General features: G+C 41.9%; 1 protein-coding gene across 1 annotated transcript in view; it reads left to right on the forward strand.

Moving 5' to 3' along the window:
- Nucleotides 1–21,733, forward strand: part of SCML4 (Scm polycomb group protein like 4) — a 75,203-nt gene extending 53,470 nt beyond the window's left edge. The window contains exons 5-8 of the mRNA XM_028723096.2: nt 1,564–1,755; nt 7,340–7,606; nt 13,078–13,223; nt 18,762–21,733. Of these exons, the coding sequence (XP_028578929.1) occupies nt 1,564–1,755; nt 7,340–7,606; nt 13,078–13,223; nt 18,762–18,887 (731 nt within the window). The 3' untranslated portion in view covers nt 18,888–21,733. The remainder of the gene's footprint in view (nt 1–1,563; nt 1,756–7,339; nt 7,607–13,077; nt 13,224–18,761) is intronic.
- The last annotated feature ends 1,075 nt before the right edge of the window (nt 21,734–22,808 follow it).

The following is a 22,808-nucleotide window of genomic DNA, read 5'->3' on the forward strand; positions in this document are numbered from 1 at the left end:
GCTAGTATTGTGCATGCTCCCCACTGGACACGTTTCTTCTGGCAGTGGGAATGCTGGGGCAGAAGGCAGGGAGGCCAACAGCAGGTGGCACCAGAGCCACTGACAGGTAGAGCCAACTAAGGATAGATTGGTCCCCATAATCTTCTCTGCTGAGTGCTACAAGGGCAACACTAAAACCTGGGAGGATGAAGCTGGCAGGCAATGTCACACCCCTGGACTGCTTGTAAGTAAGAAGGCAGGTGGGGTGAGGGGCTGGCTGAGGAGAGAGCTCCATTTTCCCATGTGGACCAGACTTCACTGGCTTCTGGCACAAGCTTTATCTATGCTACTTAAAAAAAAAAGTTGGTCCCCATTCAGACTTTGGGCCAATCTGTTGAATGTATACTATGGATCAGTTGGCACAACCATTTTTTCACGCTATTTTCTCCAGTCCGTTGTAACATTTTCCACTTTACAGGTCCATATATTTATCTATTTATTTCTTAAAATGACACGACATGGTATTGCTAAGTCTGTTTTAATAATATTTATGTGATTTTAATTGTTTTGTTTGCTTGTTTTTTACTTTGGTGGCAAATCACTTAGGAACTTCTTTAGTGGGAAGCGATGCATAAACTGAATAAACCTGAAACAAAATTGAATAGGCCTAAACCCGGGTGGTGCTGTGGGTTAAACCACAGAGCCTAGGACTTGCCAATCAGAAGGTTGGCGGTTTGAATCCCCACAACGTGGTGAGCTCCCGTTACTCGGTCCCTGCTCCTGCCAACCTAGCAGTTCGAAAGCACATCAAAGTGCAAGTAGATAAATAGGTACCGCTCCAGCGGGAAGGTAAACGGCGTTTCCGTACGCTGCTCTGGTTCACCAGAAGCGGCTTAGTCATACTGGCCACATGACCCGGAAGCTGTACGCCAGCTCCCTCGGCCAATAAAGCGAGATGAGCGCCGCAACCCCAGAGTTGGCCACGACTGGACCTAATGGTCAGGGGTCCCTTTACCTTTACCTTTAAACCTCAACCTAAATATGTATGCTACCTCTTTGCAAAGGTTCCAGTTAATGGCGCCACTACAAATTATTTAAAAAGACAATTAGCAGTGACATGCTCCTTTGTCATCTGTAAAGTATATGTCACCATAGATTGGGGTTAGGGTGGGTAGAAATTTCACCAAAGTAGTGAATTGGTCCTGTGATCTAGGATTCAGAGTATAGCTTTCATCAGAGTCTGGTGATTTGATTTTTAGCTCAGCACAGAGAGATGAAGTAACAGAGAAGTTTGTATATGGATTTGAAGGTAATCCACATTGTGACTCTGGAAGAGAGATTCAGACTCTTCCTTTCTGTGAAATATTTAAAGCAACAAAAATCAATGATACTCTGTACTACTTTCATCCTTCTTGTATTTATTTAGTGAATGGCCTAAAGAGGTCACAGTATCAGCATTTGCTGAAAAGATGTGTGGCTTGTGAAAAAGAGAATGTGTGCTCTATTAAGAGAACCATCTTCTTTATGAAAGGAACTACTGCTTATATTAGAGAACCTCCTAATTCCTCCTCATTTCTCCCCCAGTTTCTGCTTCTTTTGATGGAAAACAGCACCTCTTGAGCCTGCCAGTAGTGAACAGCATTGGTTATGTTTTGCGGTTCCTCAAAAAGCTTTGCCGTAGCTTATTGTGTGACAATCTTTTCAGCAATCAACCTTTCCCACAATACAACACTGCCGAAAACCCTGAAGAATATGAAAATGGACGGATGGAATCAGGTCAGTTGGTTTTTTTATGACTTTTGAATATGTATTTGAAGAAATCCATGTGTGTGTGTGTTGGACTACCATTTTCAAGAGAGAATCAGGGACAGCGGGTTCTTAATCCTTCTCACACGTTAACTCTTCCTCACAAATTCCTGCTTACTCTTTCTTTACAGCAAATACTGCTTTCCCTCCCAACCACACCTCTTCTGATCTTAGAGCCCAGCTGAGGGGAAAGAGTTTTAAAGTGAAAGAGAGATTTGCAGGAGAGAAACAGCAAGGGTTGGAGGGTTCAAACCTCCTATCCACCTATTATCTCCAGCAAATTCTTGCCTCCTGATCCACATTAGTGTTATGAGGAAAACACAACACGCGGAGGCCAATTTTTCTCTTGTAGTGTTTAGTTTCCCTCTACCTTTGTGAGATCTTGGAGAGACACACAGATTTATTAGTCTGACAGATATTATATTTGCATTAGAAGTGGATATTATACCACTTAACTGTACACACATGACACTTTGATGTATCCTGAATCTTGGACAGTAAGTCCAGCCTCCTTTTGCAAAGACGAAAACATGCTTTTTGTCTCTTGCTGTATGAATTTGGAGGACTGTTCTTTCAAGTCACACTGTCACAGTTATGCCCAACTGATACAAGCTGGGAGGGTGGAGTGTTTTGAGAGCTAAGCTTTGTAATGTCATTTGCTATTTTGCTTATGCCATTTAATGTTTTTATTTTTAGACTATCAAGGACTTTATTAAAAACCTCATAATGTTGAGAAAAAATAGACATGTGAGTCTCCTGCCTGATTTCAAAGTGATCTTCTGAAGGGGAGGAGGGAGACAACATGAGTTCAATATCTCAAAAGCAATAAATGTGTTGTGTTATTCTTACTCTTATTTAGTCCTGTGGCAGACTTGATTTTGCCTTCCCCTGTATAATAACTGCAGTACATGGCTTTGGAACATAGTCAAAATAAATGGTTTTTATGGTTATCAGTAGTCTCGGCTTTGGTTCAGCATTTAATTACCTGCACAAGCCATTTATTGCCTCATATATTCCTCTGCCATGAACATTATCCCTTAAACAATAAATAAAATATTAAGGTCAGATTTAAAGGGGGAATGGGAGATCCGTGCAATGCACTCGACCACAACAAAATTTAATAGAAAACTATTTGCCTGATCTAAAAAGGTTTGTGGAGAAGAGGTCATTATGTTATCTTCGGTGTTTGAAATGAGATGGAATGTGATGATTGTATACATGGATTTTTCATCCTTTTTGACAGCTGAGCTGCAGTCAAAAGTGGGGTTATGGCACTGCCACCTTTACACCCCCAATTCAGACACTGCTTGACAGTGATTCAGTGAAGGGGACATTAGATTAGCATAATATGCCATTTGTAAACATCTACTTTGCACAAAGTAGAAACTGACATTTATTTACTGTACTACGTTCTATTCATGACAGCTGTCTAGTGTCCCTGTGGAACAACACTGGGATGCTGCCTGGCAAATTTTCAACCAGGCTGGGTATTTTTCTTGTTAATATCCGACCATGTGTTGGTTTGCTTGCAGCACAAACCATAATCCTTATGGCATAATGCTTATTTTTAGTATTGCAAGTAACTGATCCCCATAGCTCAGACACACTGGTGGGCTTTAACGTGTGCACATCTATGGCAGTTCACACTGCTGATAGGGATGGTTTGCAGAAGAAACGTCAATATCACCTGGCTGGTACAGACTGCTGTGTAGGCTGTCATACATTGGGGCAGGGCATGAGGATGGTGGCTAGATCTGAGCATGAAAGGCGAAGTGGGGATCCTCCTTTTAATGCTGAGCAGGAGTGGCAGTATTACAAAGCAGCAACAGGCAAGCTCAAATTATGTGGGGTGGGGAGGTAGGAGGGTCCTTAAAGAAATTCAAAGCCCCAGTCCATGATCCCCTTTCCCAAATTTTATCATAATTCCCCGGAACATCCTGAAACAGTAGCCAAGGGAACTGTCACTCAGGTGAGGCCCCCATAATTCAACAACTGCTATGGTCTCCAGTTCTCATGATACTTCCAAATTTCTGTTCTGCAGTGTGTCTGTTTAGACAAGCATTCCCCTGATATTTTGATTTGAATCTCCTGCTTTGAGTTTTGTTTAACTGTTATACGGTTTTAATGGACTTTTTATGTTTTAATTGTGGACGTTTTAATGTAGTTGTTTTACTGTGCATTTTAATTAAAGGTAGCTATTGTTTTTATAATTGGTTTTGTTTGCATTATTTTGCTGTTGGCTTTTATTTGTATGTGAACCGCCTTGGTATTTCTTCTTGAAATGGAAGGCAGTATATAAATTATGTGATTATGATTAATAATAATAACATACGAAACACACACACACACACACACACACACACACACACACACACTGAATCATTCATGATGAACAACAGAAAACAAATGTTTCAAGCAAACAAATGAATAATGTTCCCAGGGGTCACACTTTGAAGTAATCCTCATTGCACTTGCCTGTGTCAGAGATGTTCATCATACCTGGGTCCCTGTGAGAGAGGCGTTCATCTTGTCCTCTTCCAGGAAACCCATAATTGTGGGGTGGGTGCTTGGGAGGAGGAAGTCAATCAAACTTGCTGCTTCTGTGGAATGTACAAAATGGCTCAGGATCTATCTCCACGCATCTGGTGAAAGGTCAAAATAAAGATCTTCCTGTAAAACTATTGCTCCAGTCCATTTTTTTAATGCACTAGTCTGATAATAACAAGGAGTTTGGGGTTGAAGTTTGTTGGTTTCATGGAGTTGGAAGGCCATCTGTTTCAACACATTGCATCTCCTAATAAGAATTTGAAGGTGACTTCAGAACTGACACAGATGTTAAATCAGTCTCAACATTATGTAAAAAATTAAATAAATAAAAGTAGATATTATTTATTGAGGCCGTCTTTGGAATACAGCTTTAAGGCTGTTCTAATCTCTTCCAACAATGCCAAGGAAGGCGGTTAGATGAAACTGACAATTAGATGAGCCAATGGCATAGCTCAAACGAAGGGCAGGGCTGTGTGGCCATGAGATCATAGGGCTGATAATAGATGGGCCACATCTGGCCATCCCATTATAAGAAAAATATTATAGCACTTTAAAAAGTAGAGGGATGGGGTCATGGGGTGAAATATTATGAGCTATGGGAAGAGAAAGAGAGGCAAATGTGGACCTGAGGAATATTCATGAGAAATACAGTATAGCTGAGACAGCCTAAATCAGGAAATGCTGCAAAAAATAGTGCAAAATACTGTATTTAAAAATGAAAATATAAGTTGTGGAACATTTGCCCTGGTGTATGGTGGTGGAGAAATCCTACACTAAAGATCTGGACATCCAGTTTGTGAGGTGAGAGTCTAACATCTGTATTGCCTCTGCACATAGCTGATCAAATGCGTGGGGTGAAAACTGAGTCTTGGCAGGTTTTCCTCACCTGGCATCTCCTGCCTTGCATACTTGCCCCACTCCTGATGTCCACGTGTGTATTGAGTATTACAGTTACCTAGGAGGCTGCAGGCACAAAACAAATTGTGTGTATACTCAATGGGCATTATCTATGCACCAAAATTGGAGTACGTGTAGATATTATAGAGTGTAAAGATATTTATACTTATGTCCTTCTCAACTCCCAGGTTCAGAAATGGCTAGTGGTTGTCATTTAAAAATGCCAGCTAGGGAACTGGTAAAAGAATGATGATAGAAAGTGAGGAGAAGGCAGAACAAGAACAAGGGCCCTTATTCTAGATGGCAGAGAACTCTGTTAAATGGAATTAATGTCTCCCAATTTGCTCATCACTCCCTCTTCTATTCTTTTGACATCCACAATGATGATCTATACATGAGACTGTAGTATCCCTTTCCACTTATTGGACTCATCATTTTAGGCGAAATATTGGCTTCCTCACAATTTTCACAAAATATTGTCCATATTAAATCTCCTTCAGCCTCTAAGGCTTCTTTTTCCATCTCTAATATTTGTGTACTGCTATGTGTTGTTAACAAAACTAATTAAATCTTGTAATACTGTCACAAATACTGTGCTAGCGTTTGATTGCGCTGCTAACAGCTTCTTGTTATGAGTCCTGTGGATTGCAACTTTGACCTATGCCAATGTGGGTTTAAGGACCAGTTCAGACACTAACTATCTGAATTTAATAAACAATTATAAATTAGACTGAGAACAAACCTTGTGTTGTTGTGTTCCATTCTTGTTCTCCTCCTCTTCTTATGTGTCCACCTTCAGCCCAGCTTCTATCAGGGTTTATTAAACCACAATTCCCCATTATGTACAAGCATAAAGGTAAAGGTAAAGGTACCCCTGCCCGTACGGGCCAGTTGTGTCCGACTCTGGGGTTGCGTGCTCATCTCGCTTAAGAGGCCGGGAGCCAGCGCTGTCCGAAGACACTTCCGGGTCACGTGGCCAGCATGACGAAGCTGCTCTGGCGAGCCAGCACCAGCGCAGTGCACGGAAACGCTGTTACCTTTCCGCTATAAAGCGGTACCTATTTATCTACTTGCACTTTGATGTGCTTTCGAACTGCTAGGTGGGCAGGAGCTGGGACCGAAAGACGGGAGCTCGCCCCGCCGCGGGGATTTGAACTGCCGACCATGCGATCGGCAAGTCCTAGGCACTGAGGTTTTACCCACAGTGCCACCCGTGTCCCCTTTGTACAAGCATAGAAACTCTTTTTTACAAACCAGAATATGAAACTAGGATCAGATTGTGGAGAGTAAGCATTGATTAAATCACAGTTTTCCAGTTCAGATGTAATAGGAAACAAGGACTTAACAAAACCCAGAATCACTCTCTCATGGTATGCAACAGAAGGGAAATGAGGTGAGGAAAGGAGCACATGGACACAAACTTGAATGGAAAATAACCAATAGAGAACAGGTTAAACACACAGAGAAACACCAGACTTGTTCTTAAAATCATGGTCTCAATTTAAAAAACAAACAAATCACATGCATTATATGTAACATTTTGAGAGGAAAGCAATCAGGTTTTTTTTAATCAATTAGCTACATGTGCTATTATTATTCTTTTTATTTACACCTTCATGTAAGTACAGGTAAATAGTGGACTTGATGTCCGGTTAACTCCCTGTCTTCTCAAATTGTACTATTTGGCCTGGAGTGTATTATTAAATATCTGGCTATATATATATATAACCCTATATATAAACATCTTTAAAATCATATACTTTCTGTAACTGCATAAAATCATTCTGAAGCAAACCAAGCACTGTAGTCAACCAAAGCCTCGAGTGAAGTTGACTTACATATATTATTAATTTCAGAACTAGAAAGTCACAATCCCATAAATTAATTCAAATCCATTTCCTATTATAAATCCTCATTGATAAATTAAATCCCACATACTGCAGTTTCTTCTAATTCTGTTCACACTTTAGTTTGCTAATGGGTTTTAGCTGCCTGTCTGCTATTTAAGACTGAGTGAAAATAGAGAAAAAAATTTTTTTAAAGTAATTTAACTTCGGTAGAAAATCAATGATGTTATTTCATTAACCCCTGATCCTTCCTTTTCGAACAGAAACAGTCATACCTGAAGACTACCTGGTTGATCCAGTGAACACAAAGCATTACAGCGTAGACCCCTCTGATTCTGCCTTTAATTGTATGGGATCCGTGTACTCTATGAGGCAGAGTTCTGGCGATGGACGTCACGGTGGAGGGTCATCTTCCTCTTGCAGTCATCGCTCTGGCCAGATGGCCTCTGGAGGACCATCAGCTGCAGCTCTGAGGCATCAGACATCAAGCCCAACCAGAAATGGAACCTACATGGAAGGAAACAGAAGTGGTAACATCTTACATTCAATTTTTATCTGATGATGTGTTGAGTTCTTTTGCTACCTGTGAAGTTGAATACTGTGGTGTTTCTATTCTTCCTTAAAGACCAACTCTTGTCATGATGATATCATTTTATGAGCCAGGCCACTCACAACCAAGTGCAGCTCAGCAGCCTTCTATAGTCTGACCCTGAAATGGAGGCTTTGTCCACAATACTGATGGGCTGTATTGTCACTGACGCATCACAAGTTGTGTGGGCCTGATGAAAGCATATGCTACAATAAAAAGCAGTTTCTTTTTATTTCTTACTGTTTATGTTACGAAGAAGAGAAACATTTGAAATATGTATTCCAAAAGGCTCAAACCTTGAGATTAAAATAGTTTACTAAACTGTTTATGAATAATTACATGAACATTTATTTTTGCAAGCCAGGAAAAGAAACTGAATCTTAATTAATGAATATTGTGTTTTTTAAAACCATGGCAAAACGTAAGACCTAGATCTGTGCCAGACTCTAACAGAACCCAAGATTACTCCAGTTACAATATGTGTTTCCTTTTTAAAAATGAAATTGCATACTGTTTTTTCTAGGTTTTGAAAATCTTTCCATTTATTTAGAATTTTTCAAAAACAATTCCTTGGTTTTATTAAATGAGCCTGCGGTAATTCCCTTGCTGCACTTGGATACAATAATTCTGTTCATGGTCTGACCAGTAGCAAACTTTTTTAAAACAACAACAACAACAACAAAAACTTTATTCATTTCTAATTTGTCAAATGTCACATATATATTTTTACATTTTAAAGAAAGATTTGTCCAAGTAACCTGGTATCTTGACCATTTTAAAGTAATGAATATCTTTCCCTATCTAATTTATTAATGGGCCTAATAGAACCCTTAATATTTCTAATCTCTTTGAGGTACTGTTTGAGGTACTTTCCTCCTTAGCCTGTTGCTTGGCTGTAGCTTGTTGTGGCCTTTTGTTGTCTCACACCACATTTGGTTATTTTCTTTACTCCAAAAATAATTCTCATTAAACTTCTATTTTATTGAGTCTACATTTATTTCCTTTTTTTCCTGTTTGAGTTCAGTGTGGTTAGTGTGACCCAGAGAAATCTAAATTCAAGTCTGAGCTCATCTTTGGAGCCATTGGGTGGCCTGAGTGACTGAGGTTCAAGACAGAGCCATACTTCCCACTTGTCTCGCCGCTTTCCTCCAAGAAAATCGGCTGTGTACCAATGAATGAGAACAAATATCAATGTTCATTTTTATGCGGATTGACATTTGTTCTGATTCAGCAATAAACAATGGGTTTTCCTGGGGAAAGTGGTGAGACAAACGTAAAACCACTTGAGATAAACATGAGTGTGGTCAAGCCCTCTGTCTGTTTAGGTGACCAGTCCTGTTACATTGTGTTTTACCTAAATCTAAAGGCAGTTCCAGATACCACCAGACAGTTCCAGTGAACTGTTTTCTTTTATTGGGAAGATATATGTATATATAATCAAATGATTCTGTTTTATCTGCTGCATCTGTCACTGTTTTTATTATATTGTATTTTTGGAATGCTGTTGCATTTATTGTTTGTTTTAATTGTTGGCTGTTGCCCTGAGTGCTGCATAAGCACTGGAAGGTGGGATATAAATCTTTCTAAAAATAAGTACAAATAAAATAAAATAGGTTGATTATCCCTCTGAGCTGCGTCACGAGTTTTTAAGCGCAGTTCATTTACATATTTTCTTGCCACCTGCCAAAGCCAGGAAATTGGATTTTACCTAAATTATGATCTTTAAGGATAATTATTGGTACCGAAGACTCCTCTCTCTTTGTAATCTGAGCATTCTTTATCATCTTGATTAATTCTGATGACACAATGCCCTAGGATACCTTTGACATGAGGGAGATGAGATAGTTATTAATGTATTTAATCCCTGGTGTGAATAAATTTCAGATGCATTAATGCAGGATTTATATACAGGTAGGGCTCCTCCAACAAAGCATGCAAGACCTGAGGAGTCAAGCAATTTTGCAACAGCTTTGTTGACTACCAATTAGCTTCTGAGCCCAATTCAAAGTGCTGGCTTTAATTTATTAAGTCTCTTATGTTATGTGTGGGTCTAATGTATCTGACAGAGTGCGTCTCTTCAGGATTGGCTGGGAAGGCCCTGCTTAAAGTCCCGTTTTTGCATGCAGCACCATCCAGTATGGAACATCGTAGGGACTTCTTTGCGTTGGCTCTCATACCTGAGGATCACTATCAAAGTACTGTTATAACAGCCTCCTACACAAATCACAGTGACTGCTCAATAAAGACAATAGAGTCTAACTTATGTGCAAGAAAACCAAGAATGTTCAATAAACAGGCTGAAGACCAAGCCTGTTCAGATGCTTCCATGGTCCTCTGGCTTCCAGTCTCTTTGAATTCTGGCTTCCCAGTCTCTTTGAACCTCTTAGCTCCTCTTTTCCAAAACCAGGGATGGGCAGAAGTTTGATCTGGATCTATTGGTTGATCTCTAGGTAGTTTGTAGTAGATGAGCAAGGATCTCTGATTCCCAATTGTTTAACAACAGTGGCAATCAAAATACTCACACTTCAGTTAGACTGCCAAAGTAAAGGAAGCTGGGGGGTAATGGATTTGTGTGTGGGAGGACTATGAACTTGGCTAAGTTCTGATACTCAGAACATATCCCTGTGTTTAGCAGCAGCTCAGAGGCACCATGTTCTTTTAATTCTAGGTGGGTGCCTTTTGCACTGATTCAACTCAGTGGATCCTGTGGTTCTAGTAAAACACAAAGGGAATCTCCCAAGCCTGAAGTCTGCCCACCTCTGTCTTAAACACTCTGCAACTTAAGTGTTCCGTGCCACTGACATCCTCAATCTTGCTGTCCCAATTTATCCTAAAGATGTCTGTCAGACATCTACATATGAGAGAGCACTGATACTGGGTGCTCCACTGCATCTGATAAGCCACATACCACATATTCTGATCTCTTGGGCTCTTTATAGTCCACCTAGCAGACCAAAGAAAGTGCAGAGCTACTATAAGATGTTGACGCAGCAGAAGGCCATGCAGTGGTGGCATCTTTCCCCTGCTCCATTCCTGCACTTTCAATTGCATGCCAAGACACCAAACTGGGAAGCTCCTCCTGTGCAAACGGCTTTTGCTGTTTTCAGCAGCTTCTTAATGGCACTATAGCAAGGAGTGATAGAGCAACCAGTGTCAAATCAAGGCTAACTTCATTTCACATTGTGCCGCCTCTTCTAAGCTCATTTGCCTTTGCTTCTCCATGTGTGCACACTCACTTTAATACACACACCAGCGATATAGCTAAAAGCCAAACAGGCTCTGTTTGTTCAGCCATAATGCAGCACTGCCAAGGAGAGAGAGGAGCAAATAAAGGGGGTTAAGTTTGGGCAGGAAACGGCACAGAGATAGCGACTGAGATTTATAATTCTGCAGAGACTAAAGAATAAAAAACATAAATGCACTTTCATCCCAGTGTGCTTTATTGCCTTGATTTAATGTTGAAAGGAGCTGATGTGACCTTAAATCATCTCAGCCTTGATGCCATTAAGAAGTCACATGCACAACGTTCATCTTTGTGCAATTTTAGTAGCTCTCCAAATAGGTGTTCTTTGGGGACACTGCTTCATAAAAGCTGGTGATTAGGAGGATACTGAGCAGGAAGATATCCTGATCCTGTGGAAAGTGTTAGGGCTGCCCCACATGCAATATGTGTTTTTGCTACACAGAGCAAATGCAAATTTACAGGTGGGCTGTTCGGTCAGTGGTAGAGCATCTGCTTTGCCTATAGAAGTTCCCAGGTTCAATCCTGGACATTTCCAGGGAGAGCTGGGAGAACACCCCCCCCACACACACACCCCTGAAACCCAAGAAAGAGCCATTGCCAGTCAATGAAAGCAATCTTCTGCTAGATGGACCAATGGTCAGACTCGCTATAAGGCAGCTTCCTGTGTTCTTAAAAGTAGGGCAAGTGTGCATGCAGATGTGGGAATGTAGGGGAAAGTGTCCACCCATTGTGCATGGAAAACAGGGAAAGTGCCTCCTTTCCCCTGATGGCATGAACCTAGACATTGCCAGGTGCTCCAGCTTCCAGGCCTACCTAATCAGTCCATCCCATGTCCTTTCTGTTTAGGCCTTGGTGGTGGTACTGTACACTCCTGTAAAGTATATCTCCTGTGAAGCAGCCCTCAGTCTAAGGCTTTCAGAGGAGACATTTGCCAAAGCCCTGCCTTGTCCCTGCCTACCTTTTCTTTTGTTCCATTAGCAGCTTCACATTTTTAATTCCAGATGGGAAGATGGTGCTTACTTGAGCCACTATCTCTGCTGCCTGTGGTTATGATAGCAGCGGTTGTTCCCTTCAGACTGTGGCAGCTGGCATATTTTCTCTCTCCCAGCAGGAAAGCGAGTCCTTTGCATTTTTACAACCCAGGGTTAACCATCATGCCTTCTGCTGAGCAATCAAATCCAAAATGTCCAAAGTTCTCTCTGCTTTCTCACTTCTTAGGCCAGCCTTTCCCAACCTGATGCCCTTCTGTGTGTGTGTGGCTGATGTTGTTTTTTACTATAACTCTCGTCAGGCTGACTGACCTGATGGAAGTTGTAGTCCAAAATATCTAGATAGTACAGTGGTACCTCAGGTTACAAACACCTCGGGTTACAGATACTTCGGGTTACAGACTCTGCTAACCCAGAAGTAGTACCTCGGGTTAAGAACCTTACCTCAGGATAAGAACAGAAATCGTGCACTGGCGGCGTGGCGGAAGCAGGAGGCCCCATTAGCTAAAGTGGTACCTCAGGTTAAGAACGGTTTCAGGTTAAGAACGGACCTCCAGAGTGAATTAAGTTCTTAACCAGAGGTACCACTGTATCAGGCTGGGAAGGCTGCCTTAGGCTTGCTTCCATAAAAGGCTCAGATACTAGGTGGCTGTCTTATGCACGTTGGGAGTAAGTCCCATTGGACTTAATAGGAGGACTTAATTCCAAGTTAACCTAAATAGGAATGGTCAATAGCATGGCAAAACCAGTAGTTTGACCTAATTTAAAGGTTACTGTTCTTTGCTTGGAGGCCAAAGAGATGCACTTTGTAATGATGGCTCTTTCCCCACACCCTACCAGGAGAAGCCCATTCAAAGATGTCATGTATGGATATCCTCTGAGCTCTTCCTGGGTCCGCTTCTTGCAGCATAAGAAATCCTCTCTGCGGATGCACTTTGACAGTCACATACTCCCTTCCTGGCATTCACTGCTCCCTTCATGTGAATGGTTCAAGGATTAGCAGATGGCACAAAGTACATTTATGAAACTTACTAGCCATGCAAATGCAGCCCAGGTCATTTGTATTACAAATACGCTGGTTTTGCAAGTAATGACTGCCATGCTACTGCTGAAGAAACAAGTTAATCAGTGTTTATTTGTAACCGGGTTCTTTCGTTTGCTTCTTTCCTCCTCAAATAGCCTCAAGTCCTTCACCAGAAAGGCAAGATGCAGCTCGGCCCATAAGCAAGAATCCTTTGACCTGGACCGTTGATGATGTGGTTTGGTTTGTAAAGGATGCCGACCCTCACGCTTTGGGACCCCACGTGGAGCTCTTCAGAAAACACGTATGTAGGAACTTGTCTGTGATGGAATTACATTATCCAGGACTAATGTTCAAGTGAATAAACACGATTTGCACAAAGCCAATGAAGCCCACCAGAACATTGTGTGCTATTTACCTGGGACTGTGAAAACGGGATTGTGAAGTGCCTGGCACGCTACCTTATGTGTCCAATGGCCTGCATTTGGCTTCCTGAGACACATCTTGCACAGGCTAGTAATAAACTAAAGAAGCAGTTTGCACATCACAATTAATGGTTTGCTCCTCTTTTGCTTCCCGCCTTCTCCAGCATGACTGAGAGCAGTGCTGGATTTACATATAAGCTAAACAAGCTTAGGGCCCCACTCTCTTGGGGGCCAACCAAAAAATTAAAGAAAAAAATCTGGATGTACCGGTACATTTCCAAAATTAAGATAAAAAACAAATAAAATAAAACCTACATACAATGTAGGCTTCTTCTTAATTGTATTTCAGTTCAACAATTACTTTGATAAAAGACAAATTTTGTTATGTGCAAATGGCTTTAGATACCTATTAGGTCCATAAATTACCATATAGCACAGGCTTCTTCAACCTCGGCCCTCCAGATGTTTTGAGACTACAATTCCCATCATCCCTGACCACTGGTCCTGCTAGCTAGAGATCATGGGAGTTGTAGGCCAAAACATCTAGAGGACCGAGGTTGAGGAAGCCTGATATAGCATATATTCAACACAAAAAACAGTGACAATTTGTTGTTGACAAAGGACAACTGGACATATAAAGGGCCCCATTACCTTCAGCAGCTTAGGGCCTCATCAAACCTAAATCCGGCCCTAACTGAGAGCAACAAACCACAATCCCTAGCTTAATGATCTATCCAAACCAATGATCGTGGTTAGTTTCCCTCCCCCTAAAAATCCTATAATTGGTCAGCCAAGAACAAATCTTGGCTTGAGGTTTGTTTGGAATGAAAAGCATCCCAACCAGGAATCATGGTTTAGCCCTAAGCCAGAGATCATGGTTGGTTGCACTCACTAATGCTAGGGAAATTGTTACGTGATACATGAGACGTGTTGCCTGGTACTTAAATGGCTTGGAGCACAGGTCCATGGCACACATCCTTAAAATTTCCATATGCTAATTTATGAGCAGAGATGCCTCTGAGTGGGCAGGGTCTCACTTGCACTGTGCATTGCAGTGTGTCCAGCTGCCTTGTAAGCAATGCTTAAAAAATGTTTTTTAAGGACACAAAATGTCAAGAAACCCGGGACTGAGGCCACCTAGGTCACTTCCTGACAGTGACCTTCCCAGGAAGATAGGTGTAGAGACGCTTCTTACTATTTATGTACTGATTAAAATATTTGTATACCACTGTGCCATTAAAAACATAGCAAAGGGGTTTACAACAATAAAACCATGCCATAAAAACCACAAAATGTCAAATACAGGCATCAACAAACCATTGTGAAAGGATGTATTCTTAATTACCTGCCCTAGTCCTAGTGGAATAGAAAAGCTTTCAGCAGACATGGTAGCCTTTGAAAGGGGGTTGGATGCATCCTTGATGATCGATTTAACAATGGCGATTAAGCCATGGTAGCTAAAGAGAACCTCAGGGTTCCATGGCCACTGAATTCCAGTTGCAACAGGAGTATCTATGCTCCTTTTGTGGACTTCCTTAGGAATATCTCATTGGCTACTTTGGGAAATACAGTGTTGGACATTTGGATCTGTGATCTGACCCAGGAAGCTTCTTATGTTCTCAGCTCAGTAGCTGACAACTTAGCATTCTGTGCAATGCTGCAGTCCTTGATAACGGTGATGTGGTTTAAACATAATATGGGCTCTAAATTTTCCATATCAAAGCACCCACTAACCTGCTGCTTATATTCAGTCAGCTTCACAGAGATATATACAAGAGGTCTGATGCTTGATTAAGGCCATCACCCAATCCTGCTCAATTATGCCTTTGAATAACCCATTTCCCTGAAATTGTTTAACCTTCATTTCTAAACTGGATTAGCATGAAGACCCCAGAGGTGAGAGACAAGTGATTACTCCTTTAACCTTAGCCATGTCTTCCTGTGAGTTAAATGATTCTAAGGAGCAGGTGCATAATTTAGTCGGAAGCTTTGAATGCTGCTGACATTCCCAACCAGCACCTCAAATCCTTGCTTTTGCAGCCGATGACAAGCGCAGGGTTGCAGAATGAGGTGGTGATGACCTTTGTTCGTTTAACTTCCCGGTGCTTTTCATACTAAGACAGAAACAGCTTGCCTTGAGAGAGACCAACAACATGTGTACTGTCTGCAGGGAATCCTAGTTCATGTCAGTAGAAAAACTTTTGAGTAAATTGTGGCTCATTCCTCCAGGATGGCCAGATGTAAAAGAAGGTGACTGGCACTTGCCCAAATTGTAGTTGTGATTTCTTGGCTAGCCAGCTCCCCTCTTGGCATTTCTGAGGAGGGTGCAGAAGAATTTCAGGAGAGATTGGACCTAGAAAGGAGCGTGAATGAATGTGAAGGGAAGCAATGTGGGATTCAGATTCAGAATAAGGAGAACTAGCCAGCAGGAATGCCAGTCCAAGATGAGTGAGCAAAGTAATGCAACGGGCTGCTCTGATCTGTAACTGGAAAAATGAGTATTGAAGGGAGAGTAAAGCTTTTGAGTTAGGCCAATTAAACTTGCTCTTTCAGAATTATATCCTGACTCTTCCAATGATGGATATTATCACTGAGAGCGCATATTGTTTCATAGACCTGATACGTCTTGGTATTGATTATTTCAGCTTTCTTCCAATTAGCTTACCTCCCTTTACAGTATTTCTTGAATAGTGATTTTACTGCCAGGCAAAGTCCATCTTTTTTGCTTCTTTGAAAACAGTAGCAACAAAAAGAAAGGATTTTTCATTACCAAGCGCAGTGTTGTATGCCAAGGCATCACGCTGCAGCCAAGCCTCCAGATTTAGCATCCGTTTGCATTGGTCAGTGGGCTTATCATAGTGTTCAGCACTAAGCCTGAAATATTAAGCTTGACAGTCAGTGTTCACAGGATTAGATCTTAATAAAGCAGCATGAAATACTTCCAGATGCTGTATACTTTTGAAGCCTTCCAGCAGACTGCGAGAAGCTAGTCTAGGTCATAAGCCTTAGCAGCTATAAACCACAACAGAAATTATTACTACAGATCAGATCTATAATTGAACCAGGCCTATGACAGAGGAGTCACAGCAGGTCGTTAAATGTCATGCTGTTTCTGTTTCACAAGGTGCTTCCTAACCTCAAAATTCTGGATTGGGAGCATGCTACACAGCCAGATTTAGGACTACAACTTCCTCTAGCTTTTGTAGGTTTAGATATATACCTAAATGCAAAACACATGAGTTCTCCCTTCAAGAGTAGGGTTACCAGACCTCCAGGACTGACCTGAAGTCTCCAGGTTTGCCTGCCCCCTCAAGGGGGCAGGTGGAGGGCTTGAATCTCCAGATGGATGAGCGTCTTTAATAACAACAACAACAACAACAACAACATTTTTTTAAGAAGGCTATGGCTGTAGCTTGCAAACTTCAGCCCAGCAGGAGCAAAGGCACTATTGGTGGGGTGGGGTGGGGTGAGGTCTGTCTTCTTCTGCTCCCCTCTTCCAATTAACCTCCATTTCCAGGGCCCAACCAGGGAATGGTCTTTGGCCTCAGATTCAGGCTGTGAAATTGCAGGGTCCAGGATGCTCCTGACATGGCAACCCTATTCATGAGAGAATTGTACATAAATGTATTTTGGGTCACACATTCCTTTAAAATATGTGGTTCTCTGTAAAATACAAGAGCCCTCCCCTCCGCCCTGCCTGAGTCCCAGGATCTCTAGAAGTACATTTAAGCTGGGAAATGGGAGTGGGTCTTTTCCGTGTCTGTGCCCAAGCTCTGGAGCTCCTTCTTACGAGTGGCTTGGTTTTCCCCTTCTTTGTTGGCCTTCCATCGGGTGATTAGAAAACTATTAGTTGCCGCCTCATCACAAAATTGTGTCATCATTCTACTTCACAAGTATGCCTGGGAGCAAAAAGCAGCCAGGATTTCCATGCAGGTGACTGAGCAGGATCCCAAAGAAGGGATGGATCTCTTGGTCCTGTCACACACAGACACAAACCCCGCTCTGCCAGTCCACTTGGTCAAAAGAGCCTTTCTTTCATTGTGCTTAACTAGGCTGCTATTATCCTGGATTTTTATGCTGGCTATGGAGGGGGGGGGCTTCCTTTCATCTGCTGTCAACATGGAAATGCAAGCTACTAACCCTGTATTTAGTAAAACAAAACAAAACAAAGGCTAGTAACTTATGTGGGCTTCATTAGAAAGCTTTACTAGAACCTGTCTGTTAGGTTAAAATTGTTAATGGTTCCTGGCCTTTTTAAATAGGTTGTTCTTATCGCTTTACAGCTATTCTAGTGTTTTACTGCTGCTATTAATGTTTTACCTTTGTTTTATAATTGTTAAAATAGTTCTAATTCATTGTTGCTAGCCTCCTTGAGCTCAGCTGAGGAAAGCTGCATAGAAGCATTTTGAATAAATGTGAGCAGCAATCAGGAAATTATTATAATATAATATGGTGCACCTCTCATACTTTCTATAGTTGAGTGTTAATTCCTGAGTTCAAAATAACCTATCAAGAAATACATGGATTTCTTACTTAATGCGGGCACATGGATGTTTTGAATCCTGATATGTGCACCCGTGTACTATGTGTTGTTGTCTTTATTTATATAGCTTCATCAGTATAATTGACACTATGCAGCATACAGAATAACAGAACTACAAAAAGCTGCATTAACATCATTCCTAAGAATTACATAAGCATTTGATGGCTCATTGGTGAAGAGCCAACTGGTGATTTCTTTTAGAACAAATGCATATGGTGACTTATTTCCAGGTTCTCTCTCTCTCTGTGTGTGTGTGTGTGTGTGTGTACTGAGTGGGATGGTGGGAGTTGTAGTCCAAGTCATCTGAAGGGTACCAGGTTGAGGAAGATGGCTGTAGTCAACCTGCATCAAGAGTGATGTGCATGCAGTCATTGAAGTGGCCCTAAGTGATATTAATTCACACAAACCAAAGGCAGCCAGGTTGGTTTACAAGGTGGGGGGGGCCTCCAAAATCCATAGTTGGGCTGTGCTTTTATTAGAACCACTCAAAATGTCACCAAATACTGACCAAGTCATGAATAAGAGTTCTGATATACTACTAGGCAAGGACACTTGTGTCACTTTCTCATCTCATTGTTAACTTTAGACTTACAGTATTTAAAGAACAGATAAAGTTAGGAGAATACAAATTCCCCGTACTTCAGTTGGATAGATGCCAGGTGAAACAGTAAGGATTTTGAAGGCTGCAGTTCACCTGATTTCTCCAGATTTTCAAAGAAATCTTAAATTACCTAATTTTCAAGCAACTCAACACCATCCAAGCTGCTGCTGGGCATTCCTTTTGAGCTCATTGGGATAGTAGCTTCCCCACCATTCAACACAGGTCAAAATCACATCACGTTTTTGATTCCTTCCTCATTTCTTTTTAAACTAGGAGATTGACGGCAATGCTTTGTTGCTACTGAAAAGCGACATGATCATGAAATATTTGGGCCTGAAGCTGGGACCGGCACTGAAACTCTGTTACCACATCGATAAACTGAAGCAAGCCAAGTTCTGACATTTCCTAAAAACACCAAACAATCCCAATGTAACTTGAGAAAGTAGGAGAAAGGTAACGTGTTGCCTTACAGAAAGCTATCCGTTTTGCCAGCTGTCTCTCCCTCTTTTTGTACTGAGAACTTTCTACAAGTGTACATCTTCACATTTTTTAAATCCAATGCAGAGGGTGGTGGGGAGCGAAATCTGTTTTGCTGGTTTGTGTTAATAATTTTCCAAAAAAGAATATAATGATAATTATTTTGTATTATTCATATGGTTATTATTGTTAATATTATTGTTGTTGTCCTGTTTTTGTATCACATATGGAAAATCAGACACTAAAAGACCATTCAAGCTGGATGCAGAAGAAAGGTCACTGCCAAACAACTCAAGTCAACTGGTTGGTTGCAAGCTCCATGTTGCTTGACTCAGTGCCTCAATGTGGCATCACTGGAACCAGGGGCTCACAGGTTTTGGCTTGGCTTAGTAGCTAGCCATTCTTTGTGGTTGTCTCCAATCTTTCCATTCCCACAAAGCCCTCTGGGACATGCAGAAGACTTGGGAGAGGGAGCAGGAAGTCACAAGTTGTGCAAAGCTTTGGGATACACATCAATGTATGCCTCTTCTAAAGCTCAGTGCGACAGAAGAGTCCTTCCCCATGTTCTCTGCAATATGTGAAGAACTCTGGGGAGTGGGGAGCTTGGCAACTGCATTTGGGGAGATCTGAGTGTGGCCCATTGTTAATAGCATCCTTCCTTTAGCTATATGTCATCTGGGTGGCCCTTGTTGCTATTTGGCTAAGCTTATACCTCCCCTGGAGGGACGCAGGTGGCGCTGTGGGTTAAACCATAGAGCCTAGGACTTGCCGATCAGAAGGTCGGCGGTTCGAATCCCCGCGATGGGGTGCACTCCCGTTGCTTGGTCCCTGCTCCTGCTCACCTAGCATTTCAAAAGCACGTCAAAGTGCAAGTAGATAAATAGGTACTGCTCCAGCGGGAAGGTAAACAGCGTTTCCGTGTGCTGCTCTGGTTCGCCAGAAGCGTCTTAGTCATGCTGGCCACATGACCTGGAAGCTGTACGCCGGCTCCCTCGGCCAATAAAGCGAGATGAGCGCTGCAACCCCAGAGTTGGCCATGACTGGACCTAATGGTCAGGGGTCCCTTTACCTTTATACCTCCCCTACATATTTGGGCCACAGAAACAGTTGTATGGTGAGATCGGAGGCAAGAAGCCATTGCTATCTTCAGGGGAAACAGGTCCCATGCCTTACATGCACTATCTGGAAAACTTGAATTCTTTCAACAGAAATAAGAAATTGGGATTTTTGCAAGCTCAAGTACCTTTTCTCCCCACTAGAGGGACTGGTGCTAATGAACTCCAGTCTTGAGCTGTGATGGTGGCATCGTTGCTTTCTCCAATAGCAACTTCCCCTTGAGCTATATCTTGCTTTCAGTCAATTACAGAATTGCAGCTCTGACTCTAATCAAACATTTCAGGTTTCATGCCACAACAAATAAGGAGCCCCATTGCCAGGATTTGAGAGTAAAGAACAGAGACGTAAACAAGAATCATGACCACACCTATTACTTTCTTTATTCCCCCTTTCTTCTTAATTCAGTCCAGTTTGGAAGATCTTTTGTAATGCATTTGGGGGTGGGGGACGTGGGAAGCAGAATGCTCTAGGAAGGATTTTTTTTAAAAAAAACCCACAACAACATTAAATGCTGCATTGTAGATTCACAATGACATTAAATCTAGGCGATGCATAAGGTTTTGCTAGGTTTTTCTTGCAACTGAAGCTGCACTGGCAGAAAATCTGGAAAAAAATTTCAAATGGCATCTTATCCAATTAAAATGAAATGCACAACCTCTGCCAATCCATATAAGATACCCTACATCTAACAAAGCCATGGTTGGAGGAAGACAGGCGGCAAATCTTTAAAAGATTTATTGGGGGTAGATGTATATTATCTTTGTTTTCTTTTCTTGTTTCAAATTTTGTATCTAAGTAACTTTCACAAGAAAGTGGTTTTTTGTCATAATCTGGAGAATGTAGTCCTGAACCTTTACATTGTACCGTTCCACTCTTTCTGTGTAGATTAATGTGATACCAGATGTCTTGGAGATTATACAAAGTATTGGTGTACAGTAGTAGAATGAGCTTCGCATTCAAATTCATGCACGGTCTTACCCTGACTATAACTATGAAAAGCTTTACACCTTTATGCTGCAATCTATAGGTCCCCTTGGATCTACCTAACTTCCTCCTTGGTGCTAAACAGATTCTCTACAGGAGAAGGAAACAAGAGTGTTTGGAGTGTGCTACAGGCAGAACATTGGGGGGGAGGGAGGCAGCATCTACAGACTGCTGCATGTGGATCTATCCTCTGTCAGCATGAGTGCTGGATGCGTTCCACACATCCTATAAGTGGAAGGAAGAAATTGCCATGCAGAAACTATTGATCATGTTCTGATCACCTCCTCATTGGGTTAGGGCCATATGCCATTATACCCAGAGCTGAAGTTATTATTGTGAACCCATGTTTGCCAGGTTAAGGTCTCCTATGTCTGGTCAATTGAACCAGAATACATGTGTGTATGAAGTTATCACAATACAAATGACTGGAAAATTACTAAGGTCAAATTGCAGCGCACGGTGTCAAAGGAGGCACATTGGGGCAATTCATTTCAACTGAAAATGCGCTAAGTTTCTCCACATGAGCAGGATGTTTGTACAGTTATCTGAAATTGTTGCTTTTAAAGAGCTGAATCGTTTGTTGTAAAACAAAGGTGTTCTGTATCTTGTCTTCTTAAAGCCTGGGTGTATATAGAGTTTAATACAGCTGTAATATTGTACTTTGAAAACCCTATGACAATCTTGTCTTCAACATGTTCTTCAATGTAGACTATCTTGCTTGTGGGGGTTTTCTGTTTCTCCTGAAGAACAGCAGGCCACCTGTGATCTCAAATGCCAGTGCACTTCTTGCCTTCAGTGAAGCCCCATGGGTGAAGGACCCAGGTGGTCTGCCCTGCCCTCTGCTGCTCTCCGTCGCCACATTTGCAGCCACCTTACCCCACCCCAGCACCTGCACATTCAGCCAGTGTGTGGAGAAGCTCCAGGAGTGCACAACTTGGTGCTCCATGCATTCTTCCAAAGTGTTTGTGAGGGGCACAACTCAACCCTGCTTCAGTAATAACCCTAAGTCAATATTCTTACTGCCCACCAACCCTTGGATTTCGAAACGTTTCCCTATTTTAATTAACTGTAGCTGAAAGGCAGGAGTATCAGGGAGGAATCTTTTACATGGGTCAACTGCATGCCAACCTGAGACCGTGTCTAGGAAATTCAGAATCCAGGAATTCGCACCCACACCAACAAAACTCAGGTTTGAATACTAGAGCATCTGCTTTGTTAACAGCAGGACAGTGCAGCATATAAAAAACATAAATTCCCTTGTGCATCCCACCTAATACTCAACCACATCCACAACCTTAAGGAGAGAATCAATTCTCAGAAGAGCGTGAGAGAAAGCTATACAGTACTACAAAAGTGAAGCAGGAAAGGGGTAGGAGCATGTCGATTTGGCACGAAACCCCAGAAGACAGGAAAAAGGTTTACCTACACTTCACCCCAAGGAGCTCTCACAGCTGTAGATTAGCAGTGATGTAATGTGTGTGTAGAAGTCACAACCAGAAGCTTGGGCCAGGAATTCCATGCCTAAAGTTCCCCTGTGATTTCCAGCTCATGGGGCTCACAAGCTCTGTTGTACAGCTGCTCTAAGCATGACCACAATGAGGAGAAAAGTAGGCAATCAAATCCTTTACTTCAGAGCTTCTTGGTCGCATGTCCTGCAGCTGTAAGAAAGATGGAATATAATACATGTATGTAGGAAAAGGTCTGGCAGAGTGTGTTTTGTAAGAATTTGTCCTCATAGCAGTA

This window comes from Podarcis muralis, chromosome 3, assembly GCF_964188315.1.
Source record: "Podarcis muralis chromosome 3, rPodMur119.hap1.1, whole genome shotgun sequence".
Lineage (NCBI taxonomy): Eukaryota > Metazoa > Chordata > Lepidosauria > Squamata > Lacertidae > Podarcis > Podarcis muralis.